Here is a 20,345-nt window from a genome sequence, read left to right as displayed (position 1 = left end):
TATTCAATAACCATTTTGGAAGTACTGGTAGGAAACATTATCCTGTTGGATGAAGGAAGGGAGAGGAGGGTATTAGCAGGGTGAGGGGAAGAGAAGGGTGATGAGATGAGAAGGGTGAGGGGAACAAAAGGATGAAGGAAGGGAATGATGGAGCGTGATGAGAGAGGGAGACTGAAGGGAGGAGGGAAGGGTGAATGAAGATCTGATGAGGGGAGGGTAAAGGAAGGTGGAGTGAGCATAAGAAAAAGATAAGGAAAAAGTCTCAAAAAGGTGAGGGCAGAGGGGTAAGCATTAGGGTAAAGAAGGAGACAATTAACACCTGCAGGGCCACTAAAGCTCTAGAAGATGCAACAACAATATGGATCTTCCCTGTGAGCATTCAGAATGGGACATGGGATAAGCATAGTGGGGGAGGGGGTGGGGAGGGGATGCAAAGCTCTCAGGGTCAGATCCTCAACTCTTTCTCTTTCAATGGGTGCTTTACTGCTGCTCTGAATAACCACATCTATACCGCTTAATTATAGCATTGACATATACTCCATGTTATGGTAAACCTTGGAGTCTGTCATCCAACAAATTTATGACAGCAAATCAAGTAAATAAATTTGATCATATTACTGTTTGTGTCCTGGTCTGTGATGCTCTAAACAATTCTTAACATTTCTTTTGTTTTTTACCTCTCATTTTTTTTTGGGGGGGGGATGAAAAGAAAAGCATTATAGACAGAATTGACTCATTTCTTCATTTCTTGAAGAGAGAAATCAATTTCAGTGAGTTTTAAAGATGTTTGATTGCAAACATCATCATTTAGTGATACACATTAATATTCAACAAATCCACTATATACAGTAATTGTTCCAGAAAACTTTCATTAAGAAGGAACCATGGTTCATAGTCATAGAGCACCATGAAAAATAGTTGTTCCTCACCTCTCCCATCACCCCCCCACCCTCCAATCAAGAAAGTTGATGCAGGGCCCCCTTATATGTTAATATTGGATATATGCCTCAGATATGTATGGTGGTAGCTTCAAAAATCACTTAATGTTACTATGTGTGCAATTAACTATAAGACCTGAATAATGATAACTTTGCATTAAAAAAAAAAAAAAAATGCGATATATGGAACTTGATCGTCCGCCACCTACTTTGTCAATTTTGAAATTAAATTTTACTGCACGCTCCAAAAGTACCAACCTGATCTGTCAATTCCCCCTCGGCGTAGGACAAATTGCGCAAGAAACCAAAAGATAATTTTCGGCCCAGGATGGACCCCAGAGAACTTTTTCTCCTCTTTTCATTTCTATCGGAGGAAACCTTCCTCGTAGACGAACCTTCAGAAGAACAGCTGGAGAGCTGCCGACGGAATCTTTCCGTCCGACACTCTGCACAGAGCTGACTAGCATGACAATCAGTTTTGTCGTTGCTCGATTGAAAATCGGACTTTCGAGAACAGCTCCTCCGTCTTGAAAGGCCTACGAGTGACGAGTGGTTGGCTACAATGTAACTATTCTGCAGTTCGGCTATGCAGCCGTTATGACACACTGAAGATATGATGTCTTTGCTGACATGTCCGTTGAGTTGCTGAATGATTTCATCGGCACCTGGTCTGTCACGACTGGGTGATAACGTGGGTGGCCCACCGGGGGCTACCAGGGGTAGGCCACAAGTATTTTCTGACTTTGAAACAGTTTCGTCGTCTAAGACACTACTGGATGAGACATTAGTGAACACATCGCTGTCGCTAGAAGTTTGAGTCTCCAAGATTCTATCGCTGCCATTTTGTTGAGATAGAAAAACCATGATTTTGAGCCAATTGTTGAAGTAATCCTACATAAATAATGTGGGGGACAAAATAGTCCTAACTATCTATTTCAAAAGTTGATGATTGCTGTATGGGTAGAAAGACGACCGGAGATGTATAACTCCAAGCGAACAGGAGACGGACTTGACAGATCAAGCAGAAAGAGTAGAATGTCCTCAAAAACAAATTTCAAATGTCCTCAAAAACAAATTACAAATGTCCTCAAAAAAACAAATTTCACAGCCATGATCTAGACAGACACTGGGATTCCTGGGTGCTACTATAGCATCCCATAATCACTTGAGCAAAGAAGCTCTTACATTTTCACTCAGAGAAAATCAGCCTCCACACTCCAAGAGAGACTGATTCCTGAGTTAAAACAAGTCAACAGACACGGACGGGGCGAAGCTTGGAACACTGGTAAACTTTTGTTGAATTGTTCCGAACAGCTGACATAACAATAGAGAAGTAGTCTCATCTCCCTTCCCTCTTAGCCAATCACACAATTCCCAGGCAAGCCCTAAATGGTCACTCAACTGGAATAAACCCCTCCTTTCCACTTGAACCTTGTACCAGCAGCAAACAATCTCCTAGACTAGGATGCTTAAGATAAATGAAGTCATTGGTTCCATTTAAATCTAAGACTATAAAGTAGGAAACAGTTACCCTGTGATTTTTTTTCATGAAAAAAAAAATCAAGAAAAAAGGAAAGGAGACCTGTCTAAATGGGGGATTGAAGAACAATGGCACATATATATTAGGCAGACCTCAAAGGGAGTCTGGGTAACAGGAATTGAATGCCTCTAATTGGAAACTAGCCATGTGAACAACATGCAGAAACCACATGTATGTAGGCTAAGTTAAGCTGATCAGCTGATTATTATACCTTTGCTTTCTGGGATGGTTCACTGGGAAGGAGAGCTGATAAAAAAATACAATCCCCTTATTGATCAGATTATTGACTTTAAAGGATCTGGTGATTTTGAGGGTCCATGTACATACAGTAAATCTAATGAAAGCAGATCAAATTAAGAAATAATGAACCACTTTGGATATGTTTATCATAGCAGCTCATACAGAAGACATTTGACACAATCTTGATACGTCTTTAAAAATCTCAAACAGACCTGCAGAGGTCTGCATTGTTGTTGATTCTTACTCTTAACAATAATTTTATTAAAATGTGAAAAACAGATATTTAAAACAACTTTAAAATATGCACTAATTAATAAAAGAACATATTATGTTTTGGGGTCCTGATGACTTTTCAAAATTCAAAAGCCACCAATAATTTCTCATTAGGTCTATTAATGAAGTTAATGAAATAGTTTAAGTTTAGCTTCAGTACAGGTACTAAAAAAAAATTATCCATTTATTAACATTTCAGTATAAACAACAATATTTGGCTTATCCCCCAGACCATTTTACATTCCTTCTTCGCCTCTCTCTCTCCTTCCTTCTCTACACCTCTCTTTTACCATCCCTCCCCCCCCCACCCCCATGTTATCATCAATCCTTTGCAATGTCCAATACCAATGTCACCCTCTATCCTTCCTCTCCTGTCCCAACACTCCTACTGTTGCTCAGGGTTCCAATTTGGTTCTTCACCTCTCTCCTCTCATAATCATGGAAGTTTTTGCTTTATATTGCTACTGACAGCTATACCTTCATATATAGTATAATACTTAGAAATGACAACATGGTGGTATACCAGGTTAATCATTATACCTGTCCTAGTGGTCTAGACTTCACTAACAAGATTTTTCATAGTGGAACCATATCTTAACATAATTGGCAATAACTCACACTATTTGCTCAGTACAGTAATACCATACAATGGCATTGGTAGTGGCTTGACTGAGACAGACAGGCGGGGCAGTGGCACACACTGGGAGAAATTGATTTGGGTATCGTGGTAAAAACTTGAAACCGTAAGAGGTCAACCGGTTGCTTATTGTTTAAGTGACATTTTGCACTTCTATTGTCCTTCAAATACTTTCATTGGGAAAATTTTCCTGCTGGTTCAAAATTACTGGTGGAAATTTCTAGTATAAATTGTTATAGCATTGTGTCCTCATGATTTTACAAAGGCTTTAAAATATATCAGGTATAAAGAACCAGTTACAGTCAGGTTCCATAGAAAGGTGCATAATCTAGAAAAAGTATAAATTATTATTTTTATTATTATTATTATTATTATTATTAATATTATTATTATTATAAATCTATGAACTTGGCAAAATTTGAGTACATTAGTAATGTCTCCATGTATTTCAAAATTCAGTTTTTTAAGTCAATCAAATATGTTTAATTTCTGAAACGATTAGGAAGTTTTTAGCAACATCACAATTTTTTCCATGTTCTTAGTTTCTTTTAACACATTGTGATGTTTCCAACTGACTCATACTGTATCAATGCTGTTTTCTTAAAATCACAATATTTCATTGAGGTATCACATGCTTATGCTGATTGCAACAGCACTCATTGGCATTACAATTATCAACGGTAAAAAGCTGGAAGCAGTGTATCTTTGCATTAATTACAATACTTATCAACATTTGTAAGGATTATAGAGTGCATTAATGAAATTTGTGTATAAGCATATATGGCATGAGAAAAAACTATGACATACACTAAAATTAGACACCTTTCTTATGATCTGTCTGATGTGAGATATCATTTTTTTGATGTGGGATACAGTGAATTAACAACTTGAGGATCGACCTTTATGCAAACAGCTGACTATTTAAGAGACCATATAGGGACACAAAACCTAATTATTAGAAAAACTCTACACAAATTCAAAGCATTTTGACATAATACTTAGATTTTTTGGGGGGAGATTCACTCGCAATTATAATTGACGAAATTGATTAATCTTGTATTATAAGTGTTCATCTCCTTTGAGCTGTTTATACCTATAGTCTTGGGCCCCACATTAAAGTCTACAAAAAGTGCCAAAAATTTGACAGTGCCATTGTAAACGTTAAATTTCTCAGCTGGATCTTCTGCCTCAAGAAATAATGGTTTGCAGATAATAGACCTGTCTGAAAATCAAATAACGTGAGAAAAACCTCTCCAATTCCAAAAAAATAACTGAGAAGGGCTTGTTATCAAATTGTTGCTGCTTTTTGTTTTCAGTGACCATTTTGTGAATATTGTCCTTTTAGCTGTCATTGACAGAGAAATGTTGTTTCTCTGTAAGAGAATATTTCTGTTTATTTGCCCAAGTCACATGAACCCTTTCAACAGAAGCCTTTACCTCCAAAGGAACACCGTCTGTGCAGGGAAACTCATATGTAATGTAATATTGAATATTAAACAAAACCAGTGGCTTAGCAGACATAGGAAGTGGAAGAGGGGCATAGCAAATGAGAGGGGGGGGGGAGGAGAGAATGGATGAAAGGGCAGAACATAGGTAATGGAAGCCATGTTGGTGTGGGAGGGGGGAGGTGGCTTGTGCCCATGACTACTGCTGTTATGACCATTTCAGTGCTTCATGTCGAAATGAGAATCATCAATTACTGTTTCCAAGACAAATAATAAATTCTGTCCAAAGAATCTGATCCTCTTTTTGCCAATAGATGTGAAGAATGCAAATAATATCACTACATAAAACCCCAAACCAACAAGATTCAACAAAGAGCAATTCCTTTCTTCATATCTTCTCTATGTTTTTCCTGTCCCTTCTTTTCCAGCCTTCCTTCTCTTCTTCCCTTTCATCTCCCGAAACATCTTTATCCCGCCACTCCTCATCACCCACCAACACACCACCTCTGGCTCCTCCTCCATGCAAACCCTTCCCATTTCCTCTTCACCCATCACTCCACCTCCGGTTCCTCCATTGAAGCCTTGCCCCTTGCCTCTTCAACCACAATGCCAACTCCGGCTCCTCCTCCTTGCAAGCCCTTCCCCTTTCCTCTTAACCCACCACTCCAATCCTGTTCCTCCTCCATGCAAGCTCTTCCCACTTTCCTCTTCGTGCACCCACTTTCTCCACCCCCCTTTCCTCTTCTTCCACCACTCCACCTCCGGTCACCTCCCGCTCCTCCTCCTTGCAAGCCCTACCTCTTTCCTCTTAAACCACCACTCCAATCCTGTTCCTCCTCCATGCAAGCTCTTCCCACTTTCCTATTCATGCACCCACCACTCCAATCCTGTTCCTCTTCCATGTAAGCCCTTCCCCACCCCCCTTTCCTCTTCTTCCACCACTCCACCTCCGGTCACCTCCCGCTCCTCCTCCTTGCAAGCCCTACCTCTTTCCTCTTAAACCACCACTCCAATCCTGTTCCTCCTCCATGTAAGCCCTTCCCCCCCCTTTCCTCTTCATCCACCACTCCACCTCCAGTACCCCTGCTGCTCCTCCTCCATGCAAGCCCTTACCCCACGCTTTCTCCTCCCTTCTTCATTCCCTTTCAAATATGTACAGCATCTGGCAATGTCAGTGACATAAGAAAACATACATGTAGGGACTTTAAACCAAATAGCTTAGGAAAGATGACATACATGCCTCACCCATGCATTGATTGAAGATCATGGACCATACAGAGGATGTCACAAAATTTAATACGACGCAACAGCTGGGGTACAGAAATCAAAACAATGAAACCACCTCTGCATCATAACAGAGATTTGCAAAGGCCTCATCGTGGAAACTTTACCCTATTGTTCCATAATCCTGCTAACGACCTTTTCCAAAATTAAGTACCATCATGAATGTGTTATTCTATGTATGCTTGCCAAGGAATATTCCTCCCCCCCCCAACCACCCCCCTTGGACTCTCAATGCATTCACTATACCAGACAGATATTAAAATGTTGTGATTAGGTGGTACGATAAATCTGTTTTGAAAACATGCAATTCTTCTTTCTCCCAGGGACCCTGATATATTTTATTGACTATTAACTATTCACAGTAGTGTCATTAACACTACTGGTAGAACATGTGGGAGATTTCTCACCTGCCATGATCATTGCAAAGAAATTATGTGCTTAACAATGGCTATTCTATTGATGTATCCTTTATGTACAACAAGCAAATGGGGGAAGTTTACTTTCATAGCACCTGGATTTAATTTTAACTTAATTGTATTTGCCTGTTTGGCTAGCTTGTGTAAGCATCAATTTATAAATAAAATACTGGTTTCTGCCAAGTAAATAGTACTAATTAATAAATTAATTAAAGGATTCCTATTCATAATTGTTACTTATCAAACAGTCAAATTAATATGACACCTTTTGGAAGGTTTCAATTATTCCATTCCTTTGTTGCCTGTACAATATTAAAATATAAACTATGACTACCAACTTGTTTATTGAAAGAAGAAAAACATTGAAATTGTTGTCAAACTATACCTGGTTGTGTTAGCTTTTGCTAAAAATGGTCATAAAATAACATGTGGAGAGAAATAAGGTCATAAATTGAAAACACAAAATTCATTCATGAGAATTATTTACAGTTTTATAATACCTTCATTGTTAAACTGTTTAATTACCTTTGACTAAACCAAGCATTGAATTCAAATAAGTTGTGTACTATTTCATAAGCAATTTCCAACTTACTAAAAAGTGCATGTTTCACTGACAAATTAGAAAACAACAAAAAAAGTTTGTGGACTTACTTCACTCTTGAAATGAAACATTGCCAATAAAGTAAACATATAAATTAGATATACGGTTTCATATGGGATTTCTGTATGAAATAGCATTTGGAAAAAAATAGTAAATTTTAACTCCAAAACACTGTTGAACTGTTCAGTATTTTAAAGCCCTCCTTAAAACTCCTTGCTATCGTTTTACATACATATATAGTCATTTCATCCACCTATTTAAACTCATTCATGCAGTTCTTGACGAATATCTATGTAGATTCCTGAGAATATTGAAATTAATTCTAGCTCGGTAGTAACTTAAACAGACCAGCTGCTACCTTTTGGGAATTTAACTCTTCGATGAACAATTAAAATTGATGAAACATCTATCTCTAATTAATTCTGAAGTGATATCAGTGACTGTACATAACGATATATATTTTAAACCGACATGTTTTGAACTAGAGCATACCGGGGTACATTACAAAGTCATGACAAATGTTTTTATGGAAAGTTATTTTAGGAATTCATAGGAGATGGATGTTAAATAAAGGTTTCTTTATCAAATACAGATTTCACTGAAATCATGTAAAAAGGAATATAGCTCCAATCCTGTATTTGTACAGAAAAATGAAATCTCCCAAATTGCTATACAAGTGCAAAGATATATCACAGGAACTATAGATGGTATTCAACTGAGACAGATTTTAATGGTCAGCCGTATAGACCCCAACTGTAGCACGCTATCATGGAAAAGTTTCTTGAGATAACATAATCGACCTGCCTTGGTTGTAAAATGACCTCTTTTGACCAATTCGTCTGCAACGCCTGCCACATATTTTTTCTAGTATGAGGGTTTTTGTGTGTTGACATGAACATATTTCCACACAGAGTTTACCCAAAGAGCCTAATGGCGTTAAGAAGCTTTGCAGGCTAAATTTAGAGCCCGGGTCGATTTCCGACTATGGCAGGTCGATTACGTAATCACAAAACTTTCCTAGCTATAGTGTGCTAAAATTGGAGCCAATAAAGCAGATCTTTAAGGTCTATCAATATCTAGCCAATTTTTTCCATAGTCAGTACATTTGTTGTGTCCGATAATTATCTCAATCAAATCTCTTGAAATTTTCCGAAAAGCCCTTTTCTTTTCCAAGATATACACATTTGAAGTTTTGATGAATCTGGGAAAACCATTAAATATGTGCAAACTATGATGTAGAGTGTTGGGATTGTCCAAATTGTTAATTTAGCCCTTACTACATTAACCCCTGATTACAAGCTCACACATATCATTTGAATGATGTGATGTTCCTCTTTTCAAAGAATACAATAAAAAATATAAAAAATAAATAGCCTTATATGCCACAAACCTGTGTTCAGTGTCCTTGAGACAGAGGTTGTGAAAACAAAGGGATAACTAACATTTTATTAGGCTGTCACATATCCTTTACATCATCAATGTGCATAGTAAGCTAATTATGTTTACTCATAAATAAAACTAGTAGTAAGAAAAGACTTGTAACATGGCCAATCTCTGATGGAGTTGATGGGAGACAATTGATATGTTTAACTCATCTTATGACCCACCATGGCAAATGATGGTTTAACGTCATGAATAACTCGTCCCATGTAACACAATACAATTGATCAAAACAACACTGCAATTTTAAAAGGGAAAAAAAAAAGGAAAAATTGTGGAAAAGTATAAATCAAACATGACAGTCACATGGATAGGCCTGAGAACAACTGAAAATAACTTGATCTCACCATGATATTGCCTGATGCAGTCACATGATATGCAAGTTATTTTAATAAAAAAATGTCCTTCGGGATAGGGCAGAGTAAATACAAGTAAATACGCTGGTTAAGGTATGAATCTATAGTAATATGAAACCACTGGTGTCACTTAAAACAATGATCCCTGGTCTCACTGGTAATGACTGAATGGAAATCATGCTCTCTACTGTAACGAGGTGGGTCGGTAATAAGTGAGGGAAGTAAATTCTATAGGTATTTAAGTAAATTGCTTCATTGAAAGAAGTAATCCCATTTAATCACTTGACAGCATTGAATGACAAAGTGTTGTAAACTTCTCTGTGTGGATTGAAATCCGTCTGTTTATCGGTGCCCATAATTCAACATGATAAACTTGACAGGTATCAAAAGTGTTCTGCTAAAGGTTGCTATTCATAGTCCAAAGACACCTTGTAATAAACAGGATCAAATTAAATGTAAGCAAGCAAACCTCTGTAGTAAATTGTCTGAATTATTTGACTATGTGTGACCATACAGTTTTCAACAATAATTTCTCTCTACAAATGTCTAAAAAAAATTGAAGATATCTGAGGAGACCTTGACATTCAATGTTTATCAACAGAGTGTAAAAATAACCATTTTACTTGAAGAGCTGGTTTCCAGCAAAGAGCAATAAATGTACAGTACCTTGTAAGACTCAATCCATTTCATTGGTGCTAAATAGTGCAGACGAAATAGTTTTGAGCCACCAGAGTAAGTTAAAGACAAATGTTATCCATCAATGTCCTAACACTTTGAAAGAGGGATGTGAGTAAGCCAGGGGTAGCCTGGCCTACCATCTCACCAGCCTGGAACCACTGTGCTGCTTGGTCTGAGGTGCAAAGAGTGCTGTTGGGTTGAGATGACGAAGGCGCTGACTGTCCTCTCAGTCACTGAAGGTGCTGTTTTCATCTGAGGCACTAAATGGGATGCTCGGTTCAAGATCACAGCTGCAGCAGTTGGATCACTGCTAGATTTCACATAGTACCCACCTTCCCCCCTCCCCCTCCCCATACTAGGGTCCCTAAAATCTAGCTGAGCACCTGGTTATAGTTTTAAAAACAAAACCACATCTGTGCAACAAGGTTGTGCTATATAGTTATACACTAAGTTCAAGTAATATTATACATCTCAACTTTTCAAATAATTTCCCCAGGGTTAAGATTACATTTGCAAAAATATTCCTGACAAATATTTACACATTACATTAGTAGACAAAGATTTTCATCAGCCATGAAGTTGTCAAACCTGTCAATATTCACATTGACATCTTAACCCTGTTTATTATGATTAATTGCCCTTTTACTACAACTTTGATGAACATGAATGTTAATACGACCTGTGCCAATACAAATAACGCAAAGGTTAATTACCAAAGTTAATCAACCCTGTTTTAGATTCCAATGCCCTGAATAGAAATTTGTTAATATTGCTTTTCCTTTTCTTTCTTTTACTGTTTTTAGTCCAATAAATTTCAACTGCCTGCAGTCGGGGGTTGTGGTCTCTTTATCTGTCCGTACATATATGTATTGCCCCTCGCTGGGCCATTTGGATTGTCTTAATAAAGGAATCAGAGAAATTAGTAAACTGATACAGGCCCAACAAGGCAGAGAGGTTTCTATTTCATTCACTGTACACAGGGCATTCACTGTACAAAACTGCAGATGGTGTGAAATGAGAAATCAACTGTTATGGAAACACCATAGTATGCATTCAAGGAGCTCATAACATTTTATAGAAGAGTGTAATGTTGACTATGAGTGAATAGTTTTCTCTGTGTAAAGTAATTACATAGCTGGCTATATATATTATTTAAAGCAAATCATGTGCCATATACAATAATACAGGACCAACAAAGCAGAGATGCTTGTATTTCTTTCATCCGTTTCCTCTAACATTATACAAATAATGAATGGTTATGAGTGCAATAGTGCAAATATTTCATGAGTTGAAAGATGGAATGTTCCATTCAACTAGGCACAGCTGAGTTGAATGGAACAAATTACATCTTTCAACGAATTGGATGTAAAATGCACTCATGCAACAGATTGTTTTGAACAGACAGGTTTCTCTGCTCTCTTACCATTGAAGAAAGCGCTATCAAAAAAGTATAACCCATGGTTCTATTTCATAGAGTGCAATAGAGCGGATTTTGCATGCAATCGACGAGCAATTGACCAATCAAATGGCCGGAATATAATAAGGTGTTGTATAAACAGTAATGTTGACTATGAGTGAATAGTTTTCTCTGTGTATAGTAATTAAGTAGCTGGCTTTATATATTATTTAAAGCAAATCATGTGCCATGTAAAATGATACAGGACCAACAAAGCAGAGATGCTTCTATTTCTTTCGCCCCTTTCCCCTTGCACACAGTAAATCACTGCCGATGGTTTGAGATGAGAAATCAACTGTTTATGGAAAAACTGAACATATAGTAAGTGTTCAAGAAACATTACGTGTACAGATGGATACAAACAGTAATGTTATGAATATGAGTGAATAGTTTGTGCTGTGTTATAGTAAGAAATTAGCTTTATATTGTTTAAAGCAAAACATGTGACATGAAAAAATGTAAAAATGTAAAAGTTACAGTTGAATAGTTGCTGCTGTGTACAGTAAGTACCTAGCTATGATTCAAAAGCAAAAAGGGAAAATCTTAAGATGGCATACATTCCTTCATTTCCTCTTGCACACGGTACTGCATACATATCACTCCAGATGGTGTGAGATGAGTAATCAACTGTTTGCATTCAAGGAACATAACATGTACAGAAGCATCAACAGAAAATATTCATAAATGAGCGAATGATTGTCACTAGGTATAGCAGTAGTGGTAATGTATAGGACTCTGTTTATAGCAGCTTAGTCAGTTTTGCCATGTTTGTTATACAAAATTGAACAATGTTACAGATAATGCACAACTATAAATACTACCTCGCCTAGCCAAATTGAAATGACAATTATGTCAACTTTTTGGCATATTATTAAAACATCAGTTTGAAAAGACCATATTGGAGATGGGTATGTAAAAAGAAAAATGTGGATTTAAAGAGTATGTTGAATCAGCCATCCTAAATTTACTTGTCTGTTCAATTGCATCATATACCAATGAAACTTGAAGCTGTTGCAGATTTCATTACCTCCCATGCAATACTACTTCCTCTTTAATGTCAATCTTCTGTACTGAACTGTAGTAACTGTTCTAACTATACTGTAGTAAGGCTCTATTGAACTCAAATATGACAACTACTGGTTTCCTTCATTTCACCAAATGCCTCAATGATATTCTCTGTTCATCCCCCTTCCTCCTCCCCCTCACCCGTTCTTATTTCAATGCATCCCATTCCAGCCACTCTACTTTGGACGAATAAGATTAATGTGATTTTTTCCATTTGTTTTCTGGACAACCGAGCAGTCTTTGAATCCCGTTTCATGTCGAATGAACACTATATTGAACAGTTTTTCTCAACCATCGACTGCACTGTACAATTGTTTAACTTCCAAGACCAAACCATTTCAGTGTACTGGATCATGTCACCATCACACTTATAGTGAACTTTACCCTGTTGAATCACAATGTTTAAAACCCTGCCACCAGGCCCCAACGGTCCCTAAATTTTCTTGTTTCTGCTGTCAATGCCATCATGAGAAGCCATAAATATGCATGGGGAATATTTGCTAGCAGATTAAAGGAAAGGTAGGGAGAAGTGCTTACAACATGAAACCACCCAGCTACTGGAACAACATCTTCGGAGGAATTAAAGACAATTATTTTGATTTGATAATATGGGTGATTAGGAAAGTATGTTTGATAATAAATGAAAAACTTGATTTGTACTGTAGTCAACAAAGGCAGTTGTTGGTGATTAGAAACAAGAGCTTATACCTGATATTCTACTAAAGAGGGGCTGGGTGCACCTGAACTACTGTTCCTATACATATTCTTCTATGCGACTTTATAGTGCCTGTGAAACTGTGATCAGGCCATCTTATTTTTTCCCAACTGATGATAGACCAGCAAAAACCAAATGCTCCACCCCCTCAGTTCAAACATATTTTTCCCTCTCCTTCTCTCTTTACCCTCACAAACCCCCATCCCCACCCCGGGGCACCAGAACCCTTCTAGAAAATCGCAGCATTATATTTTGGAACGAACAAGACGCTCAAGTGTAGCTCTTTTCGTACAAGAAAATCCTAATTAAATAAAACAGTATGAGCCGACTCATCACTTTTATATCTACCCTTGAAGAAAGGATCAACTCACAATGTTCTAATTCGATAAGAAATTTCATGATCCAAATTTCATGAAACCCAAATAAAAGTGATCGAGACATGCCAAAGAAAATCCTCTCTCTTCACCTTCGGAGTTATGAGGATGACTGAACTCGTCTCTCATATCATGAAATTTCTCGAACTACGGGGAGCAAACAATTTGAATTTCACTTGTGGCCTTGACGATACAAGGTCTGTTTTTTAGTCTTGACGCACAATAATGCACTAGAAGCACTAATTGAAGGCAAGAAAATCAAAGAGCAAAATATATAATTTAGTTATTTTTCTTTGGCAGACAGATCACCGTGTCTACAAATTTAACTGCAGATGTGTCAGTGTAGTTGCATTTACTAATTGACCCTAACCTGGAAAGATGAGATTCACCTGTTACATGTACACTTGGCATATTCAAACAAAATGTCTACAGTCCATACAATTATTAAGTTTTTGAAAGGTAAAGTTGAACCATAGCTAACTACATCCTTTAATAAACCTTTCCTAATTCCACAGATTAGAAATGTTGCAAAAAACCTGTTACTTTTAAAGTAGATAAAGAATCTCGCTCTGAGCTATTTGAAGCAGAGCTGTTTACTTTTCAATACAGCTAATTCATACAAGAAAGGTCTCTTGACTCAAAGAAAATCACAACCTAGAAACCCAAGTGGATATTCCTGGATTGAAATTCTGTGAACACATAAGTTAACTTAATTCCTGAACGGTAGGCTAATGAAGAAGAGAAAGTGGGGGGGGGGGGGAGGAGGGCCCTAGATGTGGGATATAGGAGGTGCGGTTACTTTAAACTCTACTGATACAGTTGGTAAGGTAGGTGGGAAAGTGCCTTAGAAGTAGACTGGAGACAGATGCTGTATGAAAGGAGTGAAGTAAATTGCTATTACTCTAGATAAATGATCAAGGTCATCAGGAAATATAGAAACAGCTAGTTACGACTTTAAATTTGCCATAGAGCAACAGGCTGCAAATTTGGATAGATTTTTGTACTAAATTTTTGGTACATACGATCTCTCTCTCTCTCTCTCTCTCATCAAGTCCACTAAACAGTTTCTTCAAATCATCCCAATTCCCTCGTTTGAGTTTTCACAAGTGACTTTACACTTCTCATCTCTATCAGTGTACTTTCCCTACAATACATTACTAACCTATATTTTTTTATTATTTTTTATTATTGTCATTTTTAATGAGGGTAGTCCTGCTCAGTGCAGAAGCACTGCTTTCCAAAGGAGCCCTCAACACCATAGCCCCCATAGACCTGATAACTAGTGAGCACTGCGCCCCTGCAGACCCTGCACTTCCAAGTCAAGGCCCACCACATCTTTTTTCCCGATTCTACCATTTCTTCAAATCTGTCAATTAATTTTTTGTGACAGATTTTCATCATCAATTGATATCACTCCTTTTCACTCCACTGAGGGTGCCTCTTTAGAAATGTTTGACTTTAGTCAGGCAGATACATGAGTAAGACAGTCTGCAAGTGTTAACTGATCAGGTAACTTAATTAAAACAAAGTGTTTTATATGAATATGCAACAAGCATTATTGTGTCCGCAAGTACACTGAAGTTCACTTTGGAAGAAGGCAAGCAGTACAATTTGAAAATGACACCATTAGCGGACACTTATCTGAAAACCTCTTCCTTTCTAAGGTTATACTGTAGAAGACTAGGGTGGCCACTGACATAGCACCTAAATGGAGAGTCAGGTCGAACACACAGGGAAATTATGTCTATGGGCCTCTTTTTGAAAATACACTAGTCCTTTATCACAAAGTTTCTCCGGTCACCTCCACTTTTTCTGGCCCCCAGATTGATCCCTCTTCCCAGAGCTGTAACTCTCTGACCATCCCTCTCTCCCTTTCCCTCCCCCCCTTTCCATCAGGACTTGACACATCCCCTTGTGGGATGGCAGGACAAGTTTGGTTGCTAGTAATGAACCATGTTTCACTGAATGTGAATCATTTATAGGCCTTGGTTACATATTTACCTATATAAGTGCACAGAAATAAATCAGTACAATTTCAATATAGTTTATTATAAAGCAGGGTTGTCCAACCTTTTGCAGAGGAGGGCCACATGGAATGATTATGATGAAGGAGGGGGCCACATGAACCCTACGCTCGATCTTTTGCCCAAAGCCCAAGGCAACAAAATGTGAGCACTGCGCGCGGAGCGCACTGATTTATTTTCATTCCTGATAAAACAGATGAATAAAATACAGCCGCCCGACCGCCCCCCCCCCCCTCCTCCGCTGAGAGTGTCACACAAACTGACCTGTATGCAGTTATTTGGACCCAGAAGGTTCGAATGATTGATTATATTGCTTCAAATTGTTATCAATAAATCTGCTCACTAAAATTTCGCACCGTACAGCATCTCTGGCGGGCCGGACGCAACCCTGCGGCGGGCCGGACTGTGGCCCGCGGGCCGTAGGTTGGACAACCCTGTTATAAAGCTTGCAAATGTTGTATGATCTGTATTACAAAATTGTAAGACTTGCTTGCACAGTAATAGGTAAATGTGTATGTACATTCATATAATTATGCAGTAGTACTTACACAAACTGTAGAGTTTTAAAAATTGTGTAGCTGCCCTGTAGGATATGTCAACATTAAACGTTTACTATTTATTTTCGCTTCAAATCCTTAGAAATGCGAGAGATATATAGTAACATACTGTATGTCCGTCAAGAGCTGATACCGGGTGGTGGTTAATGCACTGAATTGCCGGACTGTCTGGCCTAAAAGCGGGACATCTGACCACCCTATGATAGACCAGTGTCATGTACCATAGATCTGATAACATTCTCTGAATTATTATTATCTTCACAGTACATATGTTACACAATAATTTTGATGTCACTAAGTTTAAAATTAAAAATACATGACCACAATACATGTTTTTTTTAAAACTTTTTCATTCCCAATATATATATAGACTTAGAGATATTTCTTTTAAGACACACACTAAAAAGTAATCATAATAATATTAATAGACTTACTTCGGTCACTTTTTCTGGAAGTCTCCACCCCCCAGTTCTAACATGATTCAGGTATTGTCCACTCATGGTTAAATATATCCTGAATTCAGACTTGCAACCAGGTACTGTATAGTCAGGATAGTACAGGTAGTCTATGTAATGTTACAGAAATTAAACAAAACTGATCCTCACCACTGCTAGATGCACAATTGCAATGAGGCAGATCAACTAAACAACGTGCGGATTGTCATAGAGTCTGCTCAAACCTGCTGCAAGACCTGTAAAGTTAATTTGGCAGAGTAGCTCCGTCTGTAGCCGCTGCAGTGACAAGTAACAAGTCAAATAAATAGTTCTGGGAACCGGTAGATTTATGTCCAATTCCAAAATGTTCAACAGATGTAGTCGATGCTGTGGGAGAACCTATCTAATCGAGGAGACGATAAAATATGCATTACCGTTGGAAGGGATTTTTGTTTTTTGGGGGGTCTTGGAATAAATGAAGATATGAAGATAAATCATCTATTCGGGATGAGCGCAGTTAATTATCATTAGTCAAAGCTCGGCTTCCCCTTAGATCATTGCATCGACACCGTTCTCTAACCATGACCAAAATTAAACATTCATAGATCTTCCAATCCAAGGCTAAAAGCACAGGCACTGTGTTTGCTGCATTCACTCTTGCTAGACATTGTCGGGAAATCAATCTTGTAAACTATACACATTTTACAAATATCCTTGAAGAAGGAAAAGTAGCTGAGGAGAAAGATAACTTCCAACCTGTCTGCCCAAGTTTAAAAATTCTGTGATTTTTTAAAAAACTACTTGTCACTGTTGAAGTGTTCTTTTGTCGTTGCTTATTTGGTGTGGTTGTTTGGCTGTGGTTGTTTGTTTTTTTCTTACTGTTTCGAGGAAGACAGAAATACATCTAACTTTCAATCATAGCATTATAATGCTCATGATCCTTCACATGATAATATATTGTTATTCCTTTTCAGAAGATTAGATCATTCACATGAACTCACAGTATCAATTTACCAGTCACTAGACTTTTTGATCCGCAAGTTAGCACTTCTCACTGGCACGTAATTGGTCACGTATCCCTCCACATATTGACAATCTTCACTCCTCAGTCTGGGAGACAAGATTATGCACTCCAATCCACTGATAGTCACAATTGTCACGGTTAAACAACTTTTTCACATCAAATCCTATTAGGAGAAGTTTTTCAGGTTAACACAGCAATATGCTTCAAACTTGGAAGACACAGCTGAGCATATCAATTCCTTTTTCGCTGAAATCAATCAAAGATTTCAATCCGTCTACCTGTACTTAATTTATAAACAGTATTATAACACCGTAAAGTCTGTCAGGCCCATTCATATATGGTAAAGATGGATTTTCCTGAATCGAAAACTACTGTACGATATCATGCAAATAGGCAATGAACAAATTGGAGAGTGTATTTTTACCCTTGATATTTCAATCTAATAACAACACCACACCATACCAGGTACAAACGTAGGCATTCACTGCTGTCGGCTCCCACTGAAGTTCATCCGCCACAAGCAAATGACACACTTTAAACCTCTCTCATATTAGATTATGCAGAATCACCTGACTGTATCTGACGATATACTGCTGCAATGTACCATTATTTCTACCGCACACCTCACGTTGAAATTGTGGTTCTTCCGCAACAAATAAGTTACTGCACATGCCAGTACATGTAGATCTCGCAGTAAAAAAAAAAAAAAAGACGCTTTAATTCAACACAAACTAATAATGGGTCTTAAGGTATAACACATACAAACAGCATGTTACAGACCTTAATGCCTCCAAGCCAACACACAGACCAAAAGAAAAAAAAAAATTCTTGTTATTATTCAGACAACTGGCCACTAACATGCTTGACAATGATCCACGGAGATAAATTAATAACTAGATGAAACTCCAGCGAGACATACACTGCTAGGAAGACAAATAGTACAAGCAAAGTATGAAACGCCTCGTTCCCGGCTCCCTTACCGAGCTATATATGTTCGATGAAGCTCTGTTAATATTAAGTATTGATTGGGCAAAAAGACCTCCTAATACACTCACACGTCAATATGCAACAGGTGCCTTTCAAGATAATACAGCAAACTTTAATAAGCCCAACGAGGATTGCTTCTTTTTTTTTTTTTCCCCTTTCAACAACAACATTTTTCAGAGAAAAGATGCAAAATTAAGCTGGGAGACTGATGGTAAAAATGGTGTAAGTACATCATCAATAAATATAAACTGGGTTAACATGACATCTTATCAATACAGTCATTTAAGATGGGACTTAAAAAAAAAATGTTTTGTTTATCATAGAAGGGGAGCTGTTAGATATTATTCTGATAGAAATATGACAGCAAAAGAGCTTAATTACTCTTGTAAAGTTCTGATTTACAACCAGAGCATGGGTTGGGAATTTGAACATAGCATGCATATGTGCAATGTTCAAATTCTCAACCCATGAAAAACCTGTGAAAATGCAAACAATTTTATGAACTGATATTGTACCTCTCAGTGTGCAAGATGCATCGGTACTTCAAATTTTTCTAGCACAGATATTCTGCGATCAACTGAAGCATACCATCATTCCTGTCATTTTGTTCTGGTTTTCTCTCCTTTTTTGTCCCCCCCCCCCCTTACATTTTTATTTTTGCTTGTGTATTACTAGAAAAGTGAAGTTAAGAGAAGCTAGGTAGAATTTGTCCGAGAACAGTACATACCTAATACCAAAGAAGGAGGTTTTAAAATACAAGAAAGTAAGGAACAATGAACATAGGGAAACATGCTTTATTGAACAATAAATATAGGGAAGCAAGTTACGTCTGCAATGTGAAGGCTAAGGCTAGTGAAACAGAATATGAACTGGGAATTGTTTATCTGATCAGATCAATAGTAAATATTGCATAACAAGATGGCAAATATTTAAATTACTACCCAAAGTGTGGATTTTATCTCTCACAAAAGCTTTAAACATAATATAATGAAGCCTATTGAGATGATCATAGTTCTTTCATTGGAAAAAAATTCAAGTCATACCTTGTTGAAATCAAGAATATTCCAGAATAAGTAAGTTAAGAAAATAATAAGATACTAAAAAAAGGTCCTTATAAAGACAGTAAACCAATAACATAGGTAGGAAGTGTTAAAAGGTTACCAGATCATTCTATGCACATTAAAGCCAGAGTGCTAGGTTGTGGTGGGACACATAAGCCAGGAGCGAAGTAAATATAAGTGGAACCATGAAATATTCTAGAATTGGATTTATGAAGTACAGTAGATCAAGGAATGAAAATAAAACAAGTGTGGACTAAAGCACAGATTAACACAAAATAGAGATCAACCAGTATTTAACACCTCAACAAGTGCACAAGGAAAGGATTTCTTACCTAGATGGATTTAAGTATCTTGATACGATGGTTAAAGTAAATTCGAAATTAGTTAATGAATGCAAACGAAACTCAAAGTTACCTAAATATTACAAAATTTAGCAATTGAAACTGGGAATTAAGTTCGTTGTCCGTGACTGTTATTGATTTATTGCAAGAGGGCTCTGTATACATGCACAGTTAACCACATGATTAGAAAAGTTGTCAATTAAGTACAGTGTAGCATCAACTGCTACTGGACTTGCAAGGTCAGCTAAATCTCGGATATAGTGACCGATGCTGTACTTTGTGGTCATTGGACCAGGAATGGCCAGATGTCATTAAGAAGGTAAATATTGCTTTTAGTACCATATCTAAAAATTCTATATATTAAAAAAAATTTTAAAAGGTCTAAATTCTTAAATTTTACACCTTTGTGAATCTGGGGTTTGCTGCTGTAGGGTTAAACTGGGATGGATTTATTAAAAC

The 20,345-nt window shown here is 37.4% G+C and overlaps 1 protein-coding gene across 6 annotated transcripts in view; it reads right to left on the bottom strand.

Moving 5' to 3' along the window:
* LOC139979360 (kinase D-interacting substrate of 220 kDa B-like) overlaps window positions 1-20,345 on the bottom strand; it is a 143,696-nt gene that overhangs the window by 79,671 nt on the left and 43,680 nt on the right. The window contains exon 1 of one of the 6 annotated variants that reach the window (XM_071990071.1): window positions 16,474-18,416. The exons of 2 other annotated variants lie outside the window; for them this stretch is intronic. In XM_071990071.1, coding sequence (XP_071846172.1) covers window positions 16,474-16,539 — 66 coding nt within the window. In that variant the 5' untranslated portion in view covers window positions 16,540-18,416. Of the gene's footprint in view, window positions 1-1,196; window positions 2,253-16,473; window positions 18,417-20,345 lie in introns of those variants that run through there. 3 more of the 6 variants (XM_071990066.1, XM_071990067.1, XM_071990068.1) reach the window with 3 other exon arrangements.

The sequence above is a fragment of the Apostichopus japonicus genome, chromosome 14, assembly GCF_037975245.1.
Source record: "Apostichopus japonicus isolate 1M-3 chromosome 14, ASM3797524v1, whole genome shotgun sequence".
Lineage (NCBI taxonomy): Eukaryota > Metazoa > Echinodermata > Holothuroidea > Aspidochirotida > Stichopodidae > Apostichopus > Apostichopus japonicus.
The sequence above is the reverse complement of the archived record's forward strand: the minus strand, read 5'-3'. Positions and strand labels throughout refer to the sequence as shown.